The 24187-nt window shown below is 40.5% G+C and overlaps 1 protein-coding gene across 1 annotated transcript; it reads left to right on the top strand.

Annotated features, from left to right (window-relative positions):
- Positions 1–10203: 10203 nt before the first annotated feature.
- layna (layilin a) lies at positions 10204–23735 on the top strand. Its single transcript, XM_062046479.1, has 8 exons — positions 10204–10279; positions 10392–10412; positions 13459–13762; positions 17317–17474; positions 17547–17588; positions 20224–20283; positions 20368–20464; positions 22576–23735. The coding sequence occupies exons 1-8, from the start codon at positions 10204–10206 to the stop codon at positions 23282–23284; spliced, it is 1467 nt and encodes a 488-aa protein (XP_061902463.1). The 3' UTR covers positions 23285–23735.
- The last annotated feature ends 452 nt before the right edge of the window (positions 23736–24187 follow it).

The raw sequence follows: 24187 nt of genomic DNA, 5'->3' as shown, positions 1-24187 counted from the left end.
CCAATCAATCAATGGAACATTACAGGATTAGACCACACTCACTCCCTATATTCCTTGCTGTAGCGGATAATTCCTGATGAGGCATCCGGCTGCCTAAACTCCCTGATCTGTCTCTTTGCGAGTCCTAAATCAACCTTATAGGCCATTTTAGAAATTACTACCATCAGGAAGTGCACACGCTCACTTTTCCTCCACTTGTGCCGTTACTGAGAGTGTGAGTGTGCATCGCTGTAGCTGCTGATTCTGGTTATTATTGGACATCAATGTACAGATGGAATAGAGAGGAAACTGGCAAAATCAGAATGATGGATGGAAGTTTATGAGCTTAAAGTCTTAAAAGAAAAGGAAGATTGTGCTAGCGTTAACTTTTTATCGAGCCCTTGAACTTCTGTGCAGTGACTGGATATGCCACTTTAAATCTCTAATGCCTATGTGTCAAAGTCAAGGCCCGCGAATTATCTATGGCCCCCTTGGTTATATTTGATTAGTATTAGAACCGGCCCGCAGGCTACAGCCGCCTGCTGCTGTTTTGCACGCACCAATACTCCATCAGTGTTGGCGCTAGGAATTTTCAAAATCCATCAAGTCATAAAAATGGGGTCCCACAGTAAATTTTGGTAGTCGTTTTGAAAACAAATGATATATGTATGCATTATCCTGTTATATGTGAAGTGAAGTGACTTATATTTATATAGCACTTTTCTGTAGTGACTCAAAGCGATTTTACAAAGTGAAACCCAATATCTAAGTTACATTTAAACCAGTGTGGGTGGCACTGGGAGCAGGTGGGTAAAGAGTCTTGCCGAAGGACACAACGGCAGTGACTAGGATGGCGGAAGCGGGGGCCGAACCTGGAGCCCTCAAGTTGCTGGCACGTCTACTCTACCTACCGAGCTATACCGCTCTATATATCACATATTATCCATATCACATTCTATATTGTGTTTTGGAAAAAGGTTGTCATAAACGTTACTTAATGTTTATGCATATGCAAATGAATGCAGTTATAAACATTCATTTACTTTCTTCTTTCCTTCATGGATCAAAACTTTGCCGCTGCCGGTATTTTTTTCTATATTTTTAGTGTAATATTTTCAGAATGTGTTTGTTCTATTTTGGGCCAAAGTAAGACAAAGAAAACAATCTGAAGTTGTTTTTTTAGTTTTAATGCCATGACTTGTCCAGGGTGTACCCCTCGTGTGCACAGATTTTCCTCCATGTGGCCCCTCAGCTATAATGAGTTTGACACCCCTGCTCTAATGTAACACGTTCATTAGCGAGCTAGCTTTTTGTTTTCACAAAGTCTGACTTACAGATATTGCCAAAAAGCCTAAAATTGTATTAATAGAACAAAAGATCCAAATAAAACACAATTTTCTTCAAGACGAAAAAGGACAACCTTACCACTCGTTGCTACAGCCGTTGATAGCGTGTTAGCTGTGAGCATGTTAGCATGGTTAACATTGACAGTTTTTAGGGGATTCTCCCTAACTTAAAAGGGTCATATAATGATTTCCTTTCCACAACACTTCCTTGTGGTCTACATAACATGTAAGGATGGTTCTTTGGTCAAAATTCTGCACAGATTTTGTTATACAGTTTTCAAGCCTCTTTCTGACCATCTCTTCAGGATGTTCCGTTTTGTGCGGCTCTCGTCTTCTCCCCATCAGCCGTCTTGTAGTTTTTAGCGCTTCCATATGGAGTCTACTGACAGATACAAGTTCGAACTATACGTTATTTTGTATTACAAAATGGCAACAGCGGAGGATGCATGTGCATGTACGAGCTAGTTTGCCCCACAACAAGAGGGTAGAGGTAAAGAAGGAGCTTATTGACTTCAACGTCAGATTACAATAAAAACGCTAACATACATGGAGATATTTGCTGACGTCACCAATGAGAAAATTGTCACAAATCTGGCAAATTCCAAACGGCTCGTTTGGAGGAAGTACGTATAGAGGCATATGCGGTCCTCTCCAAGGTTTCTCATAGTCATTCACACTGACGTCCCACTGGGGTGAGTTTTCCTTGCCTGTATGTGGGCTCTGTACCGAGGATGTCGTTGTGGCTTGTACAGCCCTTTGAGACACTTGTGATTTAGGGCTATATAAATAAACATTGATTGATTGATTTTCTAAATGTCTCCGCCATGCCTCCACGGTTTGATTACAAATTTGTAGGATTTATGCAGATCTCAAATTCCCCAAAACAGGTACCATTAGGTAAAAACGTTGATTTTGCATAATGGGTAAAATAAAACATAAAGCTATAATATCCAATACAAGAGCTGTATCAAAAAAGTCAGCATTTCAGCGAGGTTGTAGAAAGAGTAGAGTGTCCACCCTGAGACTGGAAGGTCGTGAGTTCAAACCCCGGCCGAGTCATACCAAAGACTATAAAAATGGGACCCATTGCCTCCCTGCTTGGTACTCAGCATCAAGGGTAGGAATTGGGCATTAAATCACCAAAATGATTCCCGAGCGCGGCCACCGCTGCTGCTCACTGCTCCCCTCACCTGAACATAGGGATGGGTCAAATGCAGAGGATAAGTTCAACACACCTAGTGTGTGTGTGAGACTATCGTTGGGACTTAAACTTTAACTTTAAGAAGATAATGATAATACCCAGTTAATACAGGCATTAATTTGTCAATATATACTATTGGGGCACGACGGCGAGCGCCTGGTGGCCGGGCCTGTCCCCATGGGGCCCGGCCGGGCACAGCCCGAAGAGGCAACGTGGGTCCCCCCTCCAATGGGCTCACCACCCATAGCAGGGGCCATAGAGGTCGGGTGCAATGTGAGCTGGGCGGCAGCCGAAGGCAGGGCACTTGGCGGTCCGATCCTCGGCTACAGAAGCTAGCTCTTGGGACGTGGAACGTCACCTCGCTGGGGGGGAAGGAGCCTGAGCTAGTGCGCGAGGTGGAGAAGTTCCGGCTAGACATAGTCGGACTCACTTCGACGCACAGCAAGGGCTCTGGAACCAGTTCTCTCGAGAGGGGATGGACTCTCTTCCACTCTGGCGTTGCCGGCAGTGAGAGGCGACGGGCTGGGGTGGCAATTCTTGTTGCCCCCCGGCTCAGAACCTGCATGTTGGAGTTCAACCCGGTGGACGAGAGGGTAGCTTCCCTCCGCCTTCGGGCGGGGGGACGGGTCCTGACTGTTGTTTGCGCTTACGCGCCAAACAGCAGCTCAGAGTACCCACCCTTTTTGGATTCACTCGAGGGAGTACTTGAGGGTGCTCCCCCGGGTGATTCCCTCGTTCTACTGGGGGACTTCAACGCTCATATTGGCAACGACAGTGAAACCTGGAGAGGCGTGATTGGTAAGAATGGCCGCCCGGATCTGAACCCGAGTGGTGTGTTGTTATTGGACTTTTGTGCCCTTCACAGATTGTCCATAACGAACACCATGTTCAAGCATAAGGGTGTCCATATGTGCACTTGGCACCAGGACACCCTGGGCCGCAGTTCCATGATCGACTTTGTAGTTGTGTCATCGGATTTGCGGCCTCATGTTTTGGACACTCGGGTGAAGAGAGGGGCGGAGCTTTCTACCGATCACCACCTGGTGGTGAGTTGACTGCGATGGTGGGGGAGGATGCCGGACAGACCTGGCAGGCCCAAACGCATTGTGAGGGTTTGCTGGGAACGTCTGGTAGAGTCACCTGTCAGAGAGAGTTTCAATTCCCACCTCCGGAAGAACTTTGAACATGTCACGAGGGAGGTGCTGGACATTGAGTCCGAGTGGACCATGTTCCGCACCTCTATTGTCGAGGCGGCTGATTGGAGCTGTGGCCGCAAAGTAGTTGGTGCCTGTCGTGGCGGTAATCCTAGAACCCGTTGGTGGACACCGGCGGTGAGGGATGCCGTCACCGCCGGGAGGAGTTCGGGGAAGCCATGGAAAACGACTTCCGGACGGCTTCGAAGCGATTCTGGACCACCATCCGCCGCCTCAGGAAGGGGAAGCAGTGCACTATCAACACCGTGTATGGTGAGGATGGTGTTCTGCTGACCTCGACTGCGGATGTTGTGGATCGGTGGAGGGAATACTTCGAAGACCTCCTCAATCCCACCAACACGTCTTCCTATGAGGAAGCAGTGCCTGGGGAATCTGTGGTGGGCTCTCCTATTTCTGGGGCTGAGGTTGCTGAGGTAGTTAAAAAGCTCCTCGGTGGCAGGGCCCCGGGGGTGGATGAGATCCGCCCGGAGTTCCTTAAGGCTCTGGATGCTGTGGGGCTGTCTTGGTTGACAAGACTCTGCAGCATCGCGTGGACATCGGAGGCGGTACCTCTGGATTGGCAGACCGGGGTGGTGGTTCCTCTCTTTAAAAAGGGGAACCGGATGGTGTGTTCTAACTATCGGGGGGTCACACTCCTCAGCCTTCCCGGTAAGGTCTATTCAGGTGTACTGGAGAGGAGGCTACGCCGGATAGTCGAACCTCGGATTCAGGAGGAACAGTGTGGTTTTCGTCCTGGTCGTGGAACTGTGGACCAGCTCTATACTCTCGGCACGGTCCTTAAGGGTGCATGGGAGTTTGCCCAACCAGTATACATGTGCTTTGTGGACTTGGAAAAGGCATTCGACCGTGTCCCTCGGGAAGTCCTGTGGGGAGTGCTCAGAGAGTATGGGGTATCGGACTGTCTGATTGTGGCGGTCCGCTCCCTGTATGATCAGTGTCAGAGCTTGGTCCGCATTGCCGGCAGTAAGTCGGACACGTTTCCGGTGAGGGTTGGACTCCGCCAAGGCTGCCCTTTGTCACCGATTCTGTTCATAACTTTTATGGACAGAATTTCTAGGTGCAGTCAAGGCGTTGAGGGGATCCGGTTTGGTGGCTGCGGGATTAGGTCTCTGCTTTTTGCAGATGATGTGGTCCTGATGGCTTCATCTGGCCAGGATCTTCAGCTCTCACTGGATCGGTTCGCAGCTGAGTGTGAAGCGACTGGGATGAGAATCAGCACCTCCAAGTCCGAGTCCATGGTTCTCGCCCGGAAAAGGGTGGAGTGCCATCTCCGGGTTGGGGAGGAGTTCAAGTACCTCGGAGTCTTGTTCACGAGTGAGGGAAGAGTGGATCGTGAGATCGACAGGCGGATCGGTGCGGCGTCTTCAGTAATGCGGGCGCTGTATCGGTCCGTTGTGGTGAAGAAGGAGCTGAGCCGCAAGGCAAAGCTCTCAATTTACCGGTCGATCTACGTTCCCATCCTCACCTATGGTCATGAGCTTTGGGTTATGACCGAAAGGACAAGATCACGGGTACAAGCGGCCGAAATGAGTTTCCTCCGCCGGGTGGCGGGTCTCTCCCTTAGAGATAGGGTGAGAAGCTCTGTCATCCGGGGGGAGCTCAAAGTAAAGCCACTGCTCCTCCACATCGAGAGGAGCCAGATGAGGTGGTTCGGGCATCTGGTCAGGATGCCACCCGAACGCCTCCCGAGGGAGGTGTTTAGGGCACGTCCGACCGGTAGGAGGCCACGGGGAAGACCCAGGACACGTTGGGAAGACTATGTCTCCCGGCTGGCCTGGGAACGCCTCGGGATCCCCCGGGAAGAGCTAGACGAAGTGGCTGGGGAGAGGGAAGTCTGGGCTTCCCTGCTTAGGCTGCTGCCCCCGCGACCCGACCTCGGATAAGCGGAAGAAGATGGATGGATGAATGGATGGACTATTATTGTTGTATTTTGTCATCATTTGTCAAAACTCCATTTAAGACCCTGAACATTTAGGCTGCAATGCAAGCTTAAGCTTTTGTTTTTACACCTTCATTTCTTACCTAACTAGATAACAACAAAAGGCCTAAAATTGTATTTACAAAATCCTTTTAGGTGACTGTATTGAACAGAACAGAAGACAACTGTGTAAAAGACGACTTCTCTTAATCACAATATTTTAATCAAAAAACTAGAACGATATGGCATCAGAGGGTTAGTCTTAAACTGGATAAGAAGTTATCTAACGAACAGGAAACAATACGTGAAGCTAGGCGAACACACGTCTACAACGCTAAATATATCCTGTGGTGTACCTCAGGGATCAATACTAGGACCTAAATTATTCAATCTCTATATAAATGACATTTGTAAAGTTACAAAAGATTTAAAGTTAGTATTATTTGCGGATGATACAACAGCGTTTTGTTCAGGAGAGAACACACAGGAGATAATACAAATAATAACAGAAGAAATTAACAAATTAAAAAGATGGTTTGACAAAAACAGACTATCATTGAATCTTAGTAAAACTAAAATAATGCTATTTGGTAACAGTAGAAGAGAAAGTCAAACACAAATACAAATAGACGGAATAGAAATTGAAAGAGTAAACGAAACCAAATTTCTAGGTATAATGATTGATGATAAATTGAACTGGAAATCTCACGTAAAAAATATACAACATAAAGTTGCAAGAAACACGTCAATAATGAATAAAGCAAAACATGTTCTAGACCAAAAATCCCTTCATATTCTCTACTGCTCACTAGTGTTACCATATCTGAGTTATTGTGTAGAAATATGGGGAAATAATTACAAAAGTACACTTCATTCATTAACGGTGTTACAAAAAAGATCAGTTAGAATAATACATAATGTTGGATATAGAGAACATACAAACCCTTTATTTATTGAATCAAAAATACTGAAATTCCACGACATAGTGAATTTGCAAACAGCTAAAATTATGCACAAAGCAAACTATAACCTGCTACCCAAAAATATACAACAATTCTTCTCAAAAAAAGAGGAGAAATATAATCTTAGAGAAAAACGTAATTTAAAACATTTGTTTGCACGTACAACACTTAAGACCTTCAGTATATCAGTATGTGGAATTACATTATGGAATGGATTAAGCAAAGCAATCAAACAATGTACTAATATGATACACTTCAAGAAACTCTTCAAACTTAAAGTGTTTACAAAGTACAAAGAAGAAGAACCATGACAAACATTCTCAATTTATTTCATCCATCCATTCATTCATTCTTAAAGTAATCTTACTTATCTCATCATATGAAATATGACTTACTTCACCAATTATTATTATTAGATTCTTACTATTATTTATTTATTTATTTTTATCGTGATTACTTATGGAGTTTATTGTGAAAAAATTGTGAACAGGAAGTGAACAAAAAGTTTTGCAACTGTTATGTAAAGAAAAGGGGTAGGATTAAATAAGCTCTGCTTCTTCCTACTCCTTTTCGAACATGTTGAAAAGAAACTGGAAATTGTGATGTATCATGTTGTATGCTTGCATGTTCGAAATAAACTCAAACTCAAACTCAAACTCTTTTTCAAGACAATTACCATTGGATAAAATGAAAATAATTAACCTTGCCACTCATTGCTACAACAGTTACTATCTTGCTCATTGTTAGCATTGTTAGCATTGACAATTTGCAGAAATTAAAGTACACAGGTGGCAGTTAGGACTGTAAGTATAGATTACTTATCTTACTTGGCGCTAGCTTGATTTTTTTTTTTTATTAGGTTGAGACTTATTAGTTACAACAACCACTTACTGAATGAAACAAGACCCGTGTCATCATAAATTATCCAGGCGGGTTGCAAGCATGCTAACTTTTAGCATTTAGGCTATTAGCATTTTTAGCATTTGTGTTAGACTAAATAAATAAAAAAATGTCACTAAAGAGGTTTGCGAAAGGGTTTCAGCCCCACTTCAAATTTATGCGATAATTTTTCTACTTGTATCGTACAATTTTATCAATCAGTCAATCAAACTTATGTAGCACATGTCATACGCAGGCAAGTTGCAACAAAAAGTTACATTCGTAAAAGAAATGAAATTAAAAATTAAAACACACATACACACGTTTTTGACAATAACAAAACATTGCACGACACTAAAGATTAAGGAACATTTCCAACTTTGTGGCGTCCACACTGGAGAATAGCTAAAAATCAGCATCAAAAAAAGAATATCAAAATTAAAATTTAAATATATGTAAAAATGTAATATAAACAATACATTAATAAATAAATAAAAACATAAAATAGTGAGAATAATAATAGTACTGATAGCAATATCTTGATTAAAAAGGTGTGCCTTAAACCTTATATTTAACAAAATATCAATAAATAATTAATGTTATTTAAATTATGAATAATTTAAATAATGCAGCCTTTCATACATGCAATTTGTAGTGTCTTTGGGTGGTTCTATAAATCCAAGTTATTTTTAATATCAAACAATATAATTATTAAACAGGCAGCACGGTGAAACAGGGGTTAGTGCATGTGCCTCACAATACGAAGGTCCTGAGTAGTCCTGAGTTCAATCCTGGGCTCGGGATCTTTCTGTGTGGAGTTTGCATGTTCTCCCCGTGGCTGGGTGGGTTCCCTCCGGGTACTCCGGCTTCCTCCCACCTCCAAAGACATGCACCTGGGGATAGGTTGATTGGCAACACTAAAATTGGCTCTAGTGTGTGAATGTGAGTGTGAATGTTGTCTGTCTATCTGTGTTGGCCCTGCGATGAGATGGCGACTTGTCCAGGGTGTACCCCGCCTTCCGCCTGAATGCAGCTGAGATAGGCTGTAGCACCCCCCGCAACCCCAAAAAGGGACAAGCGATAGAAAATGGATGGATGGATGGATAATTATTAAACTGGGTCAGACCCCTATTACATGTGGCTGAATTCAAAGCTGGAACATTTAAATGTTTTTCAATAAAGAGAAATATCACATTAAAATGATATGAACAAAATGTAAGGCTGTAACAATCAATACAGGAGTTGTATAAAAAAAAAACAGCATTTAAAAAAAGGTCATAATACCCAGTTAAATTAGGAATTAATTTGTCAATATATTACAATTTTTATTGTTGTTTTTGTCCAAAACCCATTGATACCCTTATTATTTATTATATCACAATTATTGAAATTCAACTATTTGGTGAATTTTCAAACAGCTAAAATTATGTATAAAGCAAACTATAACCTGCTACCCAAGAATGTACAACAATTCTTCTCAACAAAAGAGGAGAAATATAACCTTAAAGGAAAATCTAATTTAAAACATTTGTATGCTCGTACAACAGTTAAAACCTTTAGCATATCAGTATGTGGAATAAAATGATGGTCCGGATTAACCAAAGAAATCAAACAAAGCACCAATATGATTCAGTTTAAGTTGAAACTACACGTGTTCACAAAGTATACAGAACAAGAATTATGATGAACATCTTGGACCCTTTTTTTCCTCTTTTTTTTTATTGAGACAAAGATTATTTATGTATTTAATATTTATTTGCTTACTATGGTATATTATTTATGTATTATTTATTTGTTCACTATTCTGTTACAGAAAACAAGGAAATTGGATACAATTGCTATGGTATGAAAAGGGGTAGGATTAAATAAGCTCTGCTTCTTCCTACTCCTTTTCAGATGTGCTGTAATGAAACAACTGGAATTGTGTGATGCATTGCATTGTGTCGTATGCATGTTCGAAATAAACTGAAACTGAACTGAACTGAACGGAACCCTGAAAATGTAGGCTTTAATGTTATGATAATATGAAACTGACATTTTGCCCTGTTTCCCATGGGAATCATGTTTCCTCCCACTGAACCGCAGCTTCCTTGCGCCGGCAGCACTCATGCAAAGCATGTTCAAACAGAAAACTTAACAAACTGTTCGAACTGTGTGACAATAAGGACTAAAACACATTACGGGAAGAACACGACCTGAAAAAAAAAAATCCTGATTAAGTTACAGCAGATCATTTTCATGTAACACCTTTATAATGATAATCCTCTAAAGCGCCTGTCATACAGGCAGGGGGGAATTCTGCCCGGTGTCAGCGTTTACAATGAGAAGCACTTGCGTGATTAGATGTCTCTGCGATCAATGCCGCCTCTTCTGCCGATCATTAAAGACTTGCTCTTAACAGATTACAGGCCCCCTCCTAAACACATGGCCCATTCCCCACCTTCTTTTCTTCTTGCTCCTCCTTCCATCTCTCTCTCTCTCACACACACACACACACACACACACACACACACACACACACACACACACACACACACACACACACACACACACACACACACACACACACACACATTTTTTTTCAGCGTGCAACACACACAAGAAGCAGCTTTTTATTCCATCATTTGAAATACATTTTCATCAACTTTCACTGGAGGTGACATGAACAACTAAAACTCTAGTAAAAGTCACTCACCTGACAGTGATGGACCGCCTTGCCATCTTTTGTCAGCTCCTGTTTTTATGTTTTCATCCAACGGCAGCCACCAGCCTCATGACAGGTAAGCCTCAACACACACACACACCTTCAAAAACGACACCCGCTTCTACTACAACTGTTTGTGGATCTCTTTTTGGGACTTCTTCTTGGCTGCCGGGCTCACACACCTAAAGCAGATGTATTTGAAGCTAAAGGTAAGTGTGAATATGTGCTGTTATACACTGGTATTATAATGTCATATTGATTTTTAAATATGCAGAGTTTGGTTTGACTCTGTCCGAATGTTATTAACATTTTGTGCCATTCAGTTTTTAACTTTCAGGTGATTTACGTTGTGTTGAAAATAGGTCCAATTTACCAGAATATATTTTTCAGATTCCTTTTTAAATCATTTGTTCATTAACCTTGTCAAAATTTACATAAACTAATGCACTAGTGAAATGTTTATTTACAATAATTCTTCGATTATCGCAATATATACGTTTCCATAAAGTAGGAATCATTAATTATAAATCAACTATTTTCATTGATAGAGCATGGAATCTACCTTCTAAATACATTTGTCAACATTGAGAAAACCGGGCAGCACGGTGGCAGAGGGGTTAGTGCGTCTGCCTCACAATACGAAGGTCCTGAGTAGTTGTGAGTTCAATCCCGGCCTCGGGATCTTTCTGTGTGGAGTTTGCATGTTCTCCCCGTGACTGCGTGGGTTCCCTCCGGGTACTCTGGCTTCCTCCCACCTCCAAAGACACGCACCTGGGGATAGGTTGATTGGCAACACTAAATTGGCCCTAGTGTGTGAATGTGAGTGTGAATGTTGTCTGTCTATCTGTGTTGGCCCTGCGATGAGGTGGCGACTTGTCCAGGGTGTACCCCGCCTTCCGCCCGATTGTAGCTGAGATAGGCTCCAGCGACCCCGAAGGGAATAAGCGGTAGAAAATGGATGGATGGATGGAACATTGAGAAAACCCTTCATACATGAAATAAAACCCTCTTTAGTCACCTCTACACTCTTTTAATCCAAAATAGTACCGTTGCCCGAAGCTGAGCCAATCAGTGGCCACCATACTGAACAGTGTGATCTGACTGGTTTGGGCTCATCTCGTTGCCAATACTACTGTAGCACTGATATTTTTAGCTCATTAAGCCATTGTTATGCTTAAAAAAATTTTTATTTATAATTTATAATTCTTGAAAGAATTATAAAATGGTGAAGCCACATTTGAAGTGCCATGTGGTGATGGATGATGTAAATATATGTCCAGTATGTGGTGCTGCGTTTCCCCATTCAAAGCATACATAATTTGCTTTACTGTTTTCTGACTGAAATTCCAAGTATGTGTCACTCTTGATTTTAGATATGGACTGTATGTTAAAAAGTAATAAGTGTCTGCACCGTGCATAATATATATATACATTATATATATATATATATATATTGTTTTTCCAATGACAAAAAACAGTGGAGCAATGTAAACATACTGGGCTAAAACATATTTAATATTTGTTAGATTGACTACTACTATACAACTATTAGTACAGTGCTTCTCAAGTATCCCAGGGGACAGAAATAGCTGTGAGCCCCCCGAATTTAATTACAATCGAAAACTTGATCAGATCTACTTATTTGATATTTGCTCATAATATTATTTTTTGATTTAACATTAAACAATGCACTAGTTTATGGGAAGATTTCAATTCGACTATTGGTTTTCAAATACCCATGTGTATATACAATATACAGTATATACATCCATCCATCCATCCATTTCCTACCGCTTGTCCCTTTTGGGGTCACGGGGGGTCAGCTGCATTCCAGTGGTAGGCCGGGTACATATACTGTATATTCATACATATATACACACACACACACACACACACACACACACACACACACACACACACACACACATACACACACACACACACACACACACACACACACACACACACACACACACACACATAAATATATATATAGTACTTTATTATATGTATATATATATATATATATATATATATATATATATATATATATATATATATATATATATATATATATATATATACAAACCCCGTTTCCATATGAGTTGGGAAATTGTGTTAGATGTAAATATAAACGGAATACATTGATTTGCAAATCATTTTCAACCCATATTCAGTTGAATATGCTACAAAGACAACATCTTTGATGTTCAAACTGATAAACATTTATTTTTTGCAAATAATCATTAACTTTAGAATTTGATGCCAGCAACACGCGACAAAGAAGTTGGGAAAGGTGGCAATAAATACTGATAAAGTTGAGGAATGCTCATAAAACACTTATTTGGAACATCCCACAGGTGAACAGGCAAATTGGGAACAGGTGGGTGCCATGATTGGGTATAAAAGTAGATTCCATGAAATGCTCAGTCATTCACAAACAAGGATGGGGCGAGGGTCACCACTTTGTCAACAAATGCGTGAGCAAATTGTTGAACAGTTTAACAAACCAGCTATTGCAAGGAATTTAGGGATTTCACCATCTACGGTCCGTAATATCATCAAAGGGTTCAGAGAATCTGGAGAAATCACTGCACGTAAGCAGCTAAGCCTGTGACCTTCAATCCCTCAGGCTGTACTGCATCAACAAGGGACATCAGTGTGTAAAGGATATCACCACATGGGCTCAGGAACACTTCAGAAACCCACTGTCAGTAACTACAGTTGGTCGCTACATCTGTAAGTGCAAGTTAAAACTCTCCTATGCAATTTAATCTAACACAATGTCCCAACTCATATGGAAATGGGGTTTGTATATATATATATATATATATATATATATATATATATATATATATATATATATTACTCCTAATGTGTGAATGTGAGTGTGAATGTTGTCTGTCTATCTGTGTTGGCCCTGCGATGAGATGGCGACTTGTCCAGGGTGTACCCCGCCTTCCGCCCGAATGCAGCTGGGATAGGCTCCAGCACCCCCATCTCTTTGCGTCTTTTACCTTTCTACTGGTGCTGTGTACTTCCTACTTCTACTGAGTAGAACTGTTGATCAGATGGATCACTGCTGCCACCTAGCTGCAGGCTTATGTGTCGTTCTAACATGAACACTAGACTGTAGACACAAATATGTGTATAGGCCTTTTTGGGAAGGTAACATAATTTTTCATTTTGAAAGATGTACTAGTTTACAGTGAGCTTCATCATACACCCAGAGATCAATTGTGCACCTGTGCGCAGGTCAGCGTGTGTGCAAGGCGGGCAAAGGCAGGCCGTGTTACAAGCTGGCCTATTTCTCCGAGGTGCGGCGGAGATTGAACTTCGGGGAGGCTGAGCTTGCGTGTCGCCGGGACGGCGGGCAGCTGCTGAGCGTGGAGTCGGCGTCCGAGCAGAAGATCATCGAGCAGCTCATCACGGAGTTGCGGCCGACCGATGGCGACTTCTGGATCGGGCTGAAGCGTAACCACGGAGACGAGGACAGCAGCAGCAGCAGTGAATGTTCATCGCAGTACCGCTGGCTGGATGGCAGCAAGTCCACTTTTAGGTGGGTGGTGGTGGGAAGACGTCACGAATAGACAATAGCTTCTAGAAGGCACACTGAATATCACGAGGATATACAGTAGAGTCATTTGTGACCCACAGCTTGTCTTTTATTGGCCAAGAAAAATACAATCAATCAAGTACAAGTTGAAATAGTCTAATTTAATACTAATAACAACTATAGTAGTTCGTGTCGCAAGAATAAAAGCTCGGACTTGCTTAAAGAGAAGTTGAATGGCGCCACCCAGAAACGAAATTGGGATTTCAGAAGTTGCTTGAGTACAGGGGCCGCTGCTGGGAGGGGGGCGTGGTTTGAAGGGATTAAATGCATGTCACATTATTTGTATTTTTTTTTTAACGAAATAACAAAACTAACAGAATGAAATTAATAACTTTACTTTAGTTTTTCAAGATTTTATTATGATATAGTTTAACGTTTACTTTATATACCCTGGCTGGGAACCTCACCATGTTTGCTGGAACAAAAGACTGATACCTTAGCCATCGCGCTACCAGGAGTTACTTACATTTCAGCCGGAAATTTCAATATTTTTCCCTTTGCGCAAGTTACCCAGAAAGCCGATGGATTAGCTTTTGGGAGGTTAAAGGGACGATTTCCGCCTGGTACTAGTGTTTGACTTGTCCCCATTCAATAGCTTAACATTATTTTAGGATGTTAAAAAGTGTGCAAAGACTGTTTTTGGAAAAAATACAGGAGACATGTCCTCCTATTCCCCCCCAAATTACGTCCATGTTTATACATGCAAACCTGTTGGTTTGCATGTATAAATCTCTAGACCCATCTTTTCAAAGGACACTCCATCCATCCATCCATTTTCTACCGCTTGTCCCTTTCGGGGTTCGGGGGGTGCTGGAGCCTATCTCAGCTGCATTCGGGCGGAAGGCGGTGTACACCCTGGACAAGTCGCCACCTCATCGCAGGGCCAACACAGATAGACAGACAACATTCACACTCACATTCATTCACTAGGGACAATTTTTTAGTGTTGCCAATCAACCTATCCCCAGGTGCATGTCTTTGGAGGTGGGAGGAAGCCGGAGTACCCGGAGGGAACCCACGCAGTCATGGGGAGAACATGCAAACTCCACACAGAAAAATCCAGAGCCTAGGATTGAACTCAGGACCTTCGTATAGTGAGGCACATGCACTAACCCCTGTTCCACCGTGCTGCCCTCAAAGGACACTCATGATATAAAAATAAGGGGTGTCCAAACTACCAAATGCGGCCCGCCAGCATCTTCAATTTGACCCGTAAGACATCATTAGTTTGTTCAAGAATCTGGCCTGCGCAGTACCTTCTTCTTAATTTTAAATATCTGATAATATAGTTGCTGACACTTTGTCGTCGGCTTGTGGACAACGTCAGTAATTCAGTTTAATGACCATGAACAGCACTTTGATTTGTGCACAGCGCAGCATTTCATAAAGGACCCAAACCAAACAACCTTTCCCACTCATGGCGCAAATAAACGAACACAAAAACTGAACACACATGGTCACACATAACACAACCTGCTCACTGAACTTTGTGAGTAGGTTGTTATAAAAAAAAAACCATCCAATCCCACCACATGTTTCACAATTACACCCATTTTAAATCCATTGTAATGCATGATGGGAAACAATGAAAAACACTATCTCCACACTTATCCATGTTTAGCGCATTTTAACTGCTTGATATTTCTGATTGCTTACAAAACTTTAAGGAGGTCATCACGGAAGTAAACAAGTTAGGAGTCAAACTTTCACATCTATTAATATCCAATTAATATCAAATTATATAAATTATTCATTATATATCCATTATTTTAATATAATATGAATATATCTATATACATTTGCACACATATATGCATAGGCTATATATAAATACTGTGTATATATATATATATATATATATATATATATATATATATATATATATATATATATATATATATATATATATATATATGTGTGTGTGTAAGTATATATATATGTGTATGTGTAAGTGTGTATATATACGTAAATATATAGGTGTATATATATACTGTATATATATATGTACATATATATATATTGGCCCAATGTAGCCTCCTAGTCAAAAAGCTTGGAAAACCCTGTTATAAACAGTATTTCTGCAGAGTACCAGAGGTCTCATCCATAAAACTGCATGTGGAAAACTGTAACTTTTTATAAATCACACATATTGTGTGAAAACATTGTGAGGAACTTTTCGGCCCGGTTTTGTGCGTACGCAACCTTTATAGATGAAACCCCAGCAGTCATATAAGAGGCAGGGCATCTACCAGGGGAACACATTTGCATTCTTATTTTAAAGTTCAACAATATTGAATGTATTTCTGTTTTGAGGGGAAACAAGAGGAATCTATTTGGGGCATGGCGTTAGTTCATTCAAGCAGAGGAGCAGAGGCCAAAATTTCAGGAAATATGATGCTTACAAGTAGTGCTGACAAATGGTACCTTTTTTAAATCAGTTTAACACTTTTGAATTTGGATTAATCATGATTAGTCACAGGTTATAACTCACTTGCATAATTTAAACTAACTAAAAGACCCCGATATTTAGAGTTAAGTTAAAATCCCAACGATAGTCACACACACACTAGGTGTGGTGAAATTATCCCCTGCATTTGACCCATCCTCATGTTCACCCCCTGGGAGGTGAGGGGAGCAGTGAGCAGCGGCGGTGGCCGCGCTCGGGAACCATTTGGTAATTTAAGCCCCAATTCCAATCCTTGATGCTGAGTGCCAAGCAGGGAGGCAATTGCGGCATTCTCAGAATGTCATACAGAAAAATTTTCTAAATGTGTTACTTGAATGCACCATATCTATTTGCTGAAAATGTTGGTACACTTTTACCTAAAGTCCCATTAGGTTGTATTTGGAAGTCTTCTCACTCATCTTTGCACTGACATATGAATTGCCCTGATCACTGACCGTATAACACACACCTTTCAGGCGACCATTCGCGGTTAAGGTAAAGGAGCCAGAATAAATGATGTGATTTATCTGTATATAAACATGATGAATGTGTTAGTTTGTTGTGATTATTCACTCTTTATTTTTGACAGCCCTACTTATAATGCATAATTCCATAGTATTTAGCCTTTTCCACAAGCAAAATTGTAAGAACAAGCTATGGCCTGGACAAAATATTCTACAAATATTATTGCCCTCTCTGTAGTTAGCTATGATATGTTGTGATGTATTCAATGCCATTAAAGTCCTCAATTAATCTATTTTTCCAGGGCCTCTGGGAATTGCAAAACCTACTTTTATACAGACATCTCACTATAAGTTATTATGACACTGTGCTACTTACTGTAAAAAGGCTAGCCTCCAAAATGCCTATTGAAAAAGATCGATACCTCTCTCTCTTAAACAATTACAGTAAAAGTGAACATTAGAATCCTCGCGAGAGAAAGATTTATTACAGGGCCACATTGGTTTTTTTTTAAGCGAGCTCAATAAACGGGCGCGTATGTTTAGTGGAGGCAGCATTGAGATAAATGACTGTGGCTCCATGTGTGCAGGAACTGGCACTGGGATGAGCCATCATGCGGCTATGAGGTGTGCGTGGTGATGTATCACCAGCCGTCTGCACCGCCCGGGATGGGAGGACTCTACATGTTCCAGTGGAATGACGACAACTGCGAAACTAAGCACAACTTTATCTGCAAATACATCGCAGGTACAACCTCACAGGCGGCAACATTCCAATTATTTCAATGTGCTTCCTTGTTGACTGTTTTAATCTTGCCAGAGAAGTCCGCTGTCCCCTCACCCCCTAACTCCACACATGCAGGTAAGTGCTCTTATTTCATCTTATTTACTGAAGACGCCAGAACAAAATAGATGGAGTGTTATTTCCAAAATATCAGTACTCATTATGCAAGTTTTTTTAAAACCTTCATCAGTCCCTCTAGGATTTTTTTTGTGTGTGATTTTTATGGCCTAAAATGTCTGAATTTGCAATGTTTTGAGACTTATTTTTCAATAACATTGAATCAACTTGTGATTTTATGAATTTGTTATCAATGTTTTAAGTCAGGGGTGTCAAACTCATTTTAGATGGGGGGCCACATGGAGAAAAAACTACTCCCAAGTGGGCCGGACTGGTAAAATCACGGCACGATAACTTAAAATAAAGACAACTTCAGATTGTTTTCTTTGTTAAAAAATAGAACAAGCACATTCTAAAAATGCTGTTTTTTTTACACTTACATGTTGCGGTTAATAGTATTCTACCTTTATTTGTCATCATTTATACTTTCTGAATATATTATGTGATAATGTTCATTATTCAACTCATTGATGTTAATTTTCAATCTATTAAGATAAAAAATAATATAAAAATCAAATTACAGGACGTTATTTATGTAGTTTGCTCATTTTCCTTGATTGATGCATCATATGATTTTTTAATTTTTTTTTTTACATATGTAGCATAATCTATATAGATACAAAGAATTGCTATTGCGACATCTAGTGGACACATTTAGAACAGCAGTTTCTTTCATTCAAAAATTTCGGCTTATTTCTATACTTAGCAAACTCATCCCGCGGGTCGGATAAAACCTGATCCTTACGTTTGACACCCCTGTTATAAGTGATCCTTGTAACCCTAAAGGGATCATATGAGATTGTTTTCCCCTACATTTAGAGCACTTCCTTGTGGTTTACATAACATGTAATTGGGGTGCTTTGGTCCAAATTTTAATTATGTTTTACAGACCATCCTTATAATCCACTTTCTGATAGTCTCTTCATGATGCGTTGTTTTGTGGGCTACCTCCAGGCCAAGCCCCCTTCAACTTCCAAAGCGAGTCTACTGACAGATATAAGTTCGAACTATACACTACTTTTTGTTGGAAATTGATTTTAGCACGCATGTGCATGTACGAGCCAGTCTGCCCCAAAGCAAAAGGATGGAGAAAATAAGGAACTTAGTGACTACAATTACAAATTAGCAAACTTGTGCAAAGCTCTTCGGGTAAACCTCTACCATATATGGCGATATCCGCTGGCGTAAAATATGCCACGAAGGTCTCAAAATTCCGAACACCTCGTTTGGGGCAAGTTTGGAACAAGGCAAGATTGTTTTATAAATAGGTTGTATTTGGACATGTGAATTTTGAACGGAAGTGAATGAGGTGGTGGGCTACTGTGCAGCTAACACAGTGCGAACTATCCAGATAAAAGCAGATACGAGCAAAGAATGCAAACTATGCAATGGAGTCTATCTCCATACGTTATAAGAATAAGATTTGTCGAGTGATTTCAAGGCTTAACCGTCGGTCGCGTCCCCAGACATGTCGAACTATCTGGTGCTCTAGATATCATTCTACACGGCCAAACTAATGAAAACTTGAAAAAGCATGGAGGTCTACAACTCCTCTGTGTGTGGCTGCGTCGAGGAAATTGGTGTCAAGACTCTCAGATAAATATGCATTGTTTTTGCTGGGGTAAGGTTGCATTTCCTGATTTAACATCGCGTCTACAGCCAGGTTTGCTGCTTTGTTGTTGTTGTTGCACGTGCCGTTTAAAAGTATGCACGTTTTACCCTGTCTTTATCAGATTATACACTACCGTTCAAAAGTTTGGGGTCACCCAAACAATTTTGTGGAATAGCCTTCATTTCTAAGAACAAGAATAGACTGTCGAGTTTCAGATGAAAGTTCTCTTTTTCTGGCCATTTTGAGCGTTTAATTGACCCCACAAATGTGATGCTCCAGAAACTCAATCTGCTCAAAGGAAGGTCAGTTTTGTAGCTTCTGTAACGAGCTAAACTGTTTTCAGATGTGTGAACATGATTGCACAAGGGTTTTCTAATCATCAATTAGCCTTCTGAGCCAATGAGCAAACACATTGTACCATTAGAACACTGGAGTGATAGTTGCTGGAAATGGGCCTCTATACACCTATGTAGATTTTGCACCAAAAACCAGACATTTGCAGCTAGAATAGTCATTTACCACATTAGCAATGTATAGAGTGTATTTCTTTAAAGTTAAGACTAGTTTAAAGTTATCGTCATTGAAAAGTACAGTGCTTTTCCTTCAAAAATAAGGACATTTCAATGTGACCCCAAACTTTTGAACGGTAGTGTATATAGATCTCAACGTTGTTTATGTACTGAAAGCTTAATTTATGATTGATGGTCAAAACTTGATTCGTTTAGGTTTTGCTCACATTTGCTTTCTTCCATTTAGACTCGGCGAGTTGGAGCTTTAAAAGAACGAATACATTTAGACAGAAAGTATTTTAGCAAGCCCAGCCTTTGGCGGGCCACATCTGGCCTTGAGTTTGACACCTATGCTTTAAATGCATAACCTATTGTACCTTAACTTTTGGGCACTTATTTGAATAGACGTGTTAATTGGAGCATTTACTAAAGGTGACTTGCATGCATTTTTTATCATGAATGCCTTTCATTACAGACATCTTCCCCTCATCTGTGCCGTGGAATCCAAGTGATCATAATGCAAAGAGGAGCACAGGTTACCTAACGGATGAGTCTATAGTCTACTATTTTAACATCTAAATGCTAATCACGCCATGTAACGTCTGCCTCTCTCTCTTAGCCCTCAATGTGGTGTACATCATCATCCCCACCATCCCGCTCATACTGCTGCTGCTGACAGTGACGGGGGTCTGCTGCTTCAAAATGCTGGGCACGCGGTGAGCATCCGATTGCTTTGACCAGTCAAGTAATGATCGGAATCTTCTATAGTGGACTGCTTTCAGGCGGAGCACGCAGAGTCATCATCCTTAACTCAGACATCAATACGGTACAAGCATCGATCACTGAGCAGATGATCCGCGTTCCTCTGAGGGAAAAACAAGGCTGAGTGCTAAACTGATGTCTGTTGATATCCTAACTGGCATTGTCATTATCGTCACCATATTTACTCTCAGTCAAATTCTGTATTGATTTAAAGAATTATGCTAAAGTCAATTTTTTCAGTGTAGTCAGAATTCACAATTAATCTTCCACAAGCCTGTTCTTATATGTAAACAAGAAAGCAGCACAGTGACTGTTTTCTGGTTTCCATAGTAACTGGGCAGTTTCAAAATTCTACAGCAGGGGTCTTCAAAAGGGTGTTCTAAGACGTGCATCTGTGCATTTGTATGAATACAAAAAATGTGATTGTGTATTGATTCAAGCCTTGTTACACTAAATAGCGCTATATTTTTGTATTTGGTCATTTAATATACATGTTTCACACTACCAACTATTACACAATGTAGGACTTATTGCGTTATGGTTTCACGTGAAGATGCCAAAAAATCAAGTGGATCAAAGGATACTGGGAGCGCTTTTGGTTTCCCAGTAAAAAAATTAAAACATAACCTAATTAATCATACATTTGACTGTTTGCAGTGTGAAACATGTATATGAACTGGCAAAATACACAAATATAGTGGTTTTTAGTAGGGGTGTTGAAAAAAAAAATAGATTTACATCCCAATCGTGATTCTTATTACGATTATAAATGAATTCACAGTATTAAAAAATATATTAAAAAATGTGTATATCTATTCAATGTATGTATATATTTACATACAGAATATATACAGTGTATATATAGTGTATACACTGTATATATACCGTATACACTGTCTATATATATAGTACTTTTTTGGTTTTTTTTTAAAGACAGTTTTTTGGCCATCTCTAGCTTACTCACTGTGCGTATACACACCATACGTCTTTTGGAATCAGTGACCTGTTTTGAAAAGATTTTATTCTAATGTTTATACGAAATAATGTATTGCATGAATCGGTTTGAATCAAGAATCGTGTGGAATCTAATTTCCTCCCCGAAAATTGGAATTGAACCGTGGAGATGTATTATTATTAAGTGTAATATGCATTTGAATATTCCTTAAATGCTCAATATCAATAATGCATTCCTTGCAATTATAGACAGGCATATATGGTTGGGGTGCAATTCCACCCTTTGCCAGAACATCGGCCCGCCAAACCCCCCCAATAGTAAAATCATTCACATGTATGTCTGTGAAGGTTGTCATTCATCCAGGACATTTCTGTAAAATTGGACATTAATAGGAAAATACCCAATGAGAGTGGCTGGATAGTTCAATGTTAATTAACGTGCTTGCTCCTTCATAAAAAGGAGCATGGGTTCATATAATTCTAAGTACATGTTTATTAAAATAGTATGTTTATGTGTATTATTACATTTATATTAAGTTCACAATAGTGCTGTCAAATGTTTTTTTTCACACTTTTGAATTTGGATTAGTAATGATTACTCTCATGCATTATTTTAAATTAACTTAAAAAAGACCCTAATATATGGACACAAATGCAATGTTATTGACAAAATGTCATACAGGAACATTTAAAAATGTTTTTACTTGAATGCACATCATTTATTTTCTCAAAACTTGGTAACAGTTTTATCTAAAGTCTAGTCAGATTGTTTTTGGGATAAAATTTGGTGTGGAACAGTACGCATTGACCTGAACACTGACCATGTACCAACCTGTGCCACCTTTCAGGTAACCATCCGCGGTTTGGGGAAAGGAGCATGTATAGTCGAAATAAATAGCCTGATTAATCTGTGTATATACATGATTAATGTGATAATTTAATTTAACTCATTATTTTTGACAGCCCTAATTTATATATTTATATTTTTTTAACAACACTGGCCCTTACCGTGTTTTCTAAGAAAAAATCCTGCCCTTGGACAAGTGTAACTGAGGATCCCCGTTCTACAGTGTAACGTTTGGTCTAGTTAAAGAATGTTTTCTTTTGACAGACGAAGAAAGGAGAAAAAATCGGAAGTGCCTCAGCCAGATACGGGCCTCCGACCCAGCCCGACCCCGACAGACGTCTACAACGTGATCCGCTGTCAGAAGGATGACGACTTGGTGTCGGGGCGCCCGCACACCAAGAATACATCCTTCCTTAGCTCCTCGCCTGACACCCCCACCGGGGATTATGACAATCTGGGAGGTCGCGACACCGAAAGCGGCTTTGTGACTCTCGCCAGCACTGAGAGCTGCTTCCTTAACTTTGACATCAATGACCTCAGCTTGGGCCGCCGGGGTACCCGCGACCTCTACAACAGCAGCTTGGGCCGGCCGGCGAAGAGGGACCTGACTGACGGGAGTCTGGCTCATCCCAGCCAATTTTACGACAGGAGTCTCGGCCGCCGAACAACCAAGAGTGAGCATTTTGGCTGCAGCAGGGCCTACGGGGACCACGAGCTGTACGAAGACAACGTGACAGCCAAGACTGACCTCTATGACTTCAAAGTGAAGCCTGTGGATCACACGGTGAAGGCTGACCTGTATCAGACGTACACCACCGATGGCAAGATGGATTCTTACCAAAGCATCTTGGGAAGCTACGGAAGCAGAAAATCCTACCAGGCTACTCTGGATAGCTACAGAAGTGCTCTGAATTTTGATGGAGGAAGGAGATACTTCAATGAACAACACTGGCTCGACAGTGAAAAGTACTGATGTGTGTGTTCGTAGGTCTGATTATAGGATGTTAAGACACTGCATGCAAGTTGCAAAAAATTTCAGAAATGGATCAAACCGATTGGCCACCTTCTTTAGTCAATGTAAGACATAGTCACTTGCTGGCAAAAACATTGGATAGACCTGCATAATCAAATCCAAATCCAATGCAAGAGCTGGAGACAATGTACGACCCCAGACAAACTTTATTTTACTATCCAGTCTTGCAACAGCCTTGTAAATACTGTACATCACGGGTGTCAAACTTGTTTTCATTGAGGGCCACACCGCAGTCATGGCTACCATCAGGGGACGCTTGTAACAGTAAATAATAAATGAATTTGCCTATGAATTTAAATATTTTAAATTATTTTACTAAAGAGTAAAACAAATCTGTGGATTTTACCAGTTTTTTACAGAAAAAAACTGGCAGCTTAGTTGCCAGACTTTTACGGTAAAATATATGTTGTCGGTTTTTTTTCATTATTATTTTTTATAACAAGCATATATATATATATATATATATATATATATATACCGTATTTTCCGCACTCTAAGGCGCACCTAAAAACCTCCAATTTTCTCAAAAGCTGACAGTCCGCTTTATAATCCGGTGCGCCTTATATATGGACCAATATTGAGCCACAACAGGTCTCGCAACCGCAGACTCTACTGTAGCGTCTATTCTACGCACCTTATAATGCGGTGCGCCTTATATATGAACAAAGTTTTAAAATAGGCCATTCATTGAAGGTGCGCCTTATAATCCAGTGCGTATTATAGTGCGGAAAATACGGTGTGTGTATATATATATAGTAATAAATAAATAAATAAATGAAATTATAAATATAAATACAGTACCGCTGTTTAATTTTATTTTGGCAAATCAGCTCCCAGTTTTTT

This window comes from Entelurus aequoreus, linkage group LG05 (genome assembly GCF_033978785.1).
Source record: "Entelurus aequoreus isolate RoL-2023_Sb linkage group LG05, RoL_Eaeq_v1.1, whole genome shotgun sequence".
Classification (NCBI taxonomy): Eukaryota; Metazoa; Chordata; class Actinopteri; order Syngnathiformes; family Syngnathidae; genus Entelurus; species Entelurus aequoreus.
The sequence above is the reverse complement of the archived record's forward strand: the minus strand, read 5'-3'. Positions and strand labels throughout refer to the sequence as shown.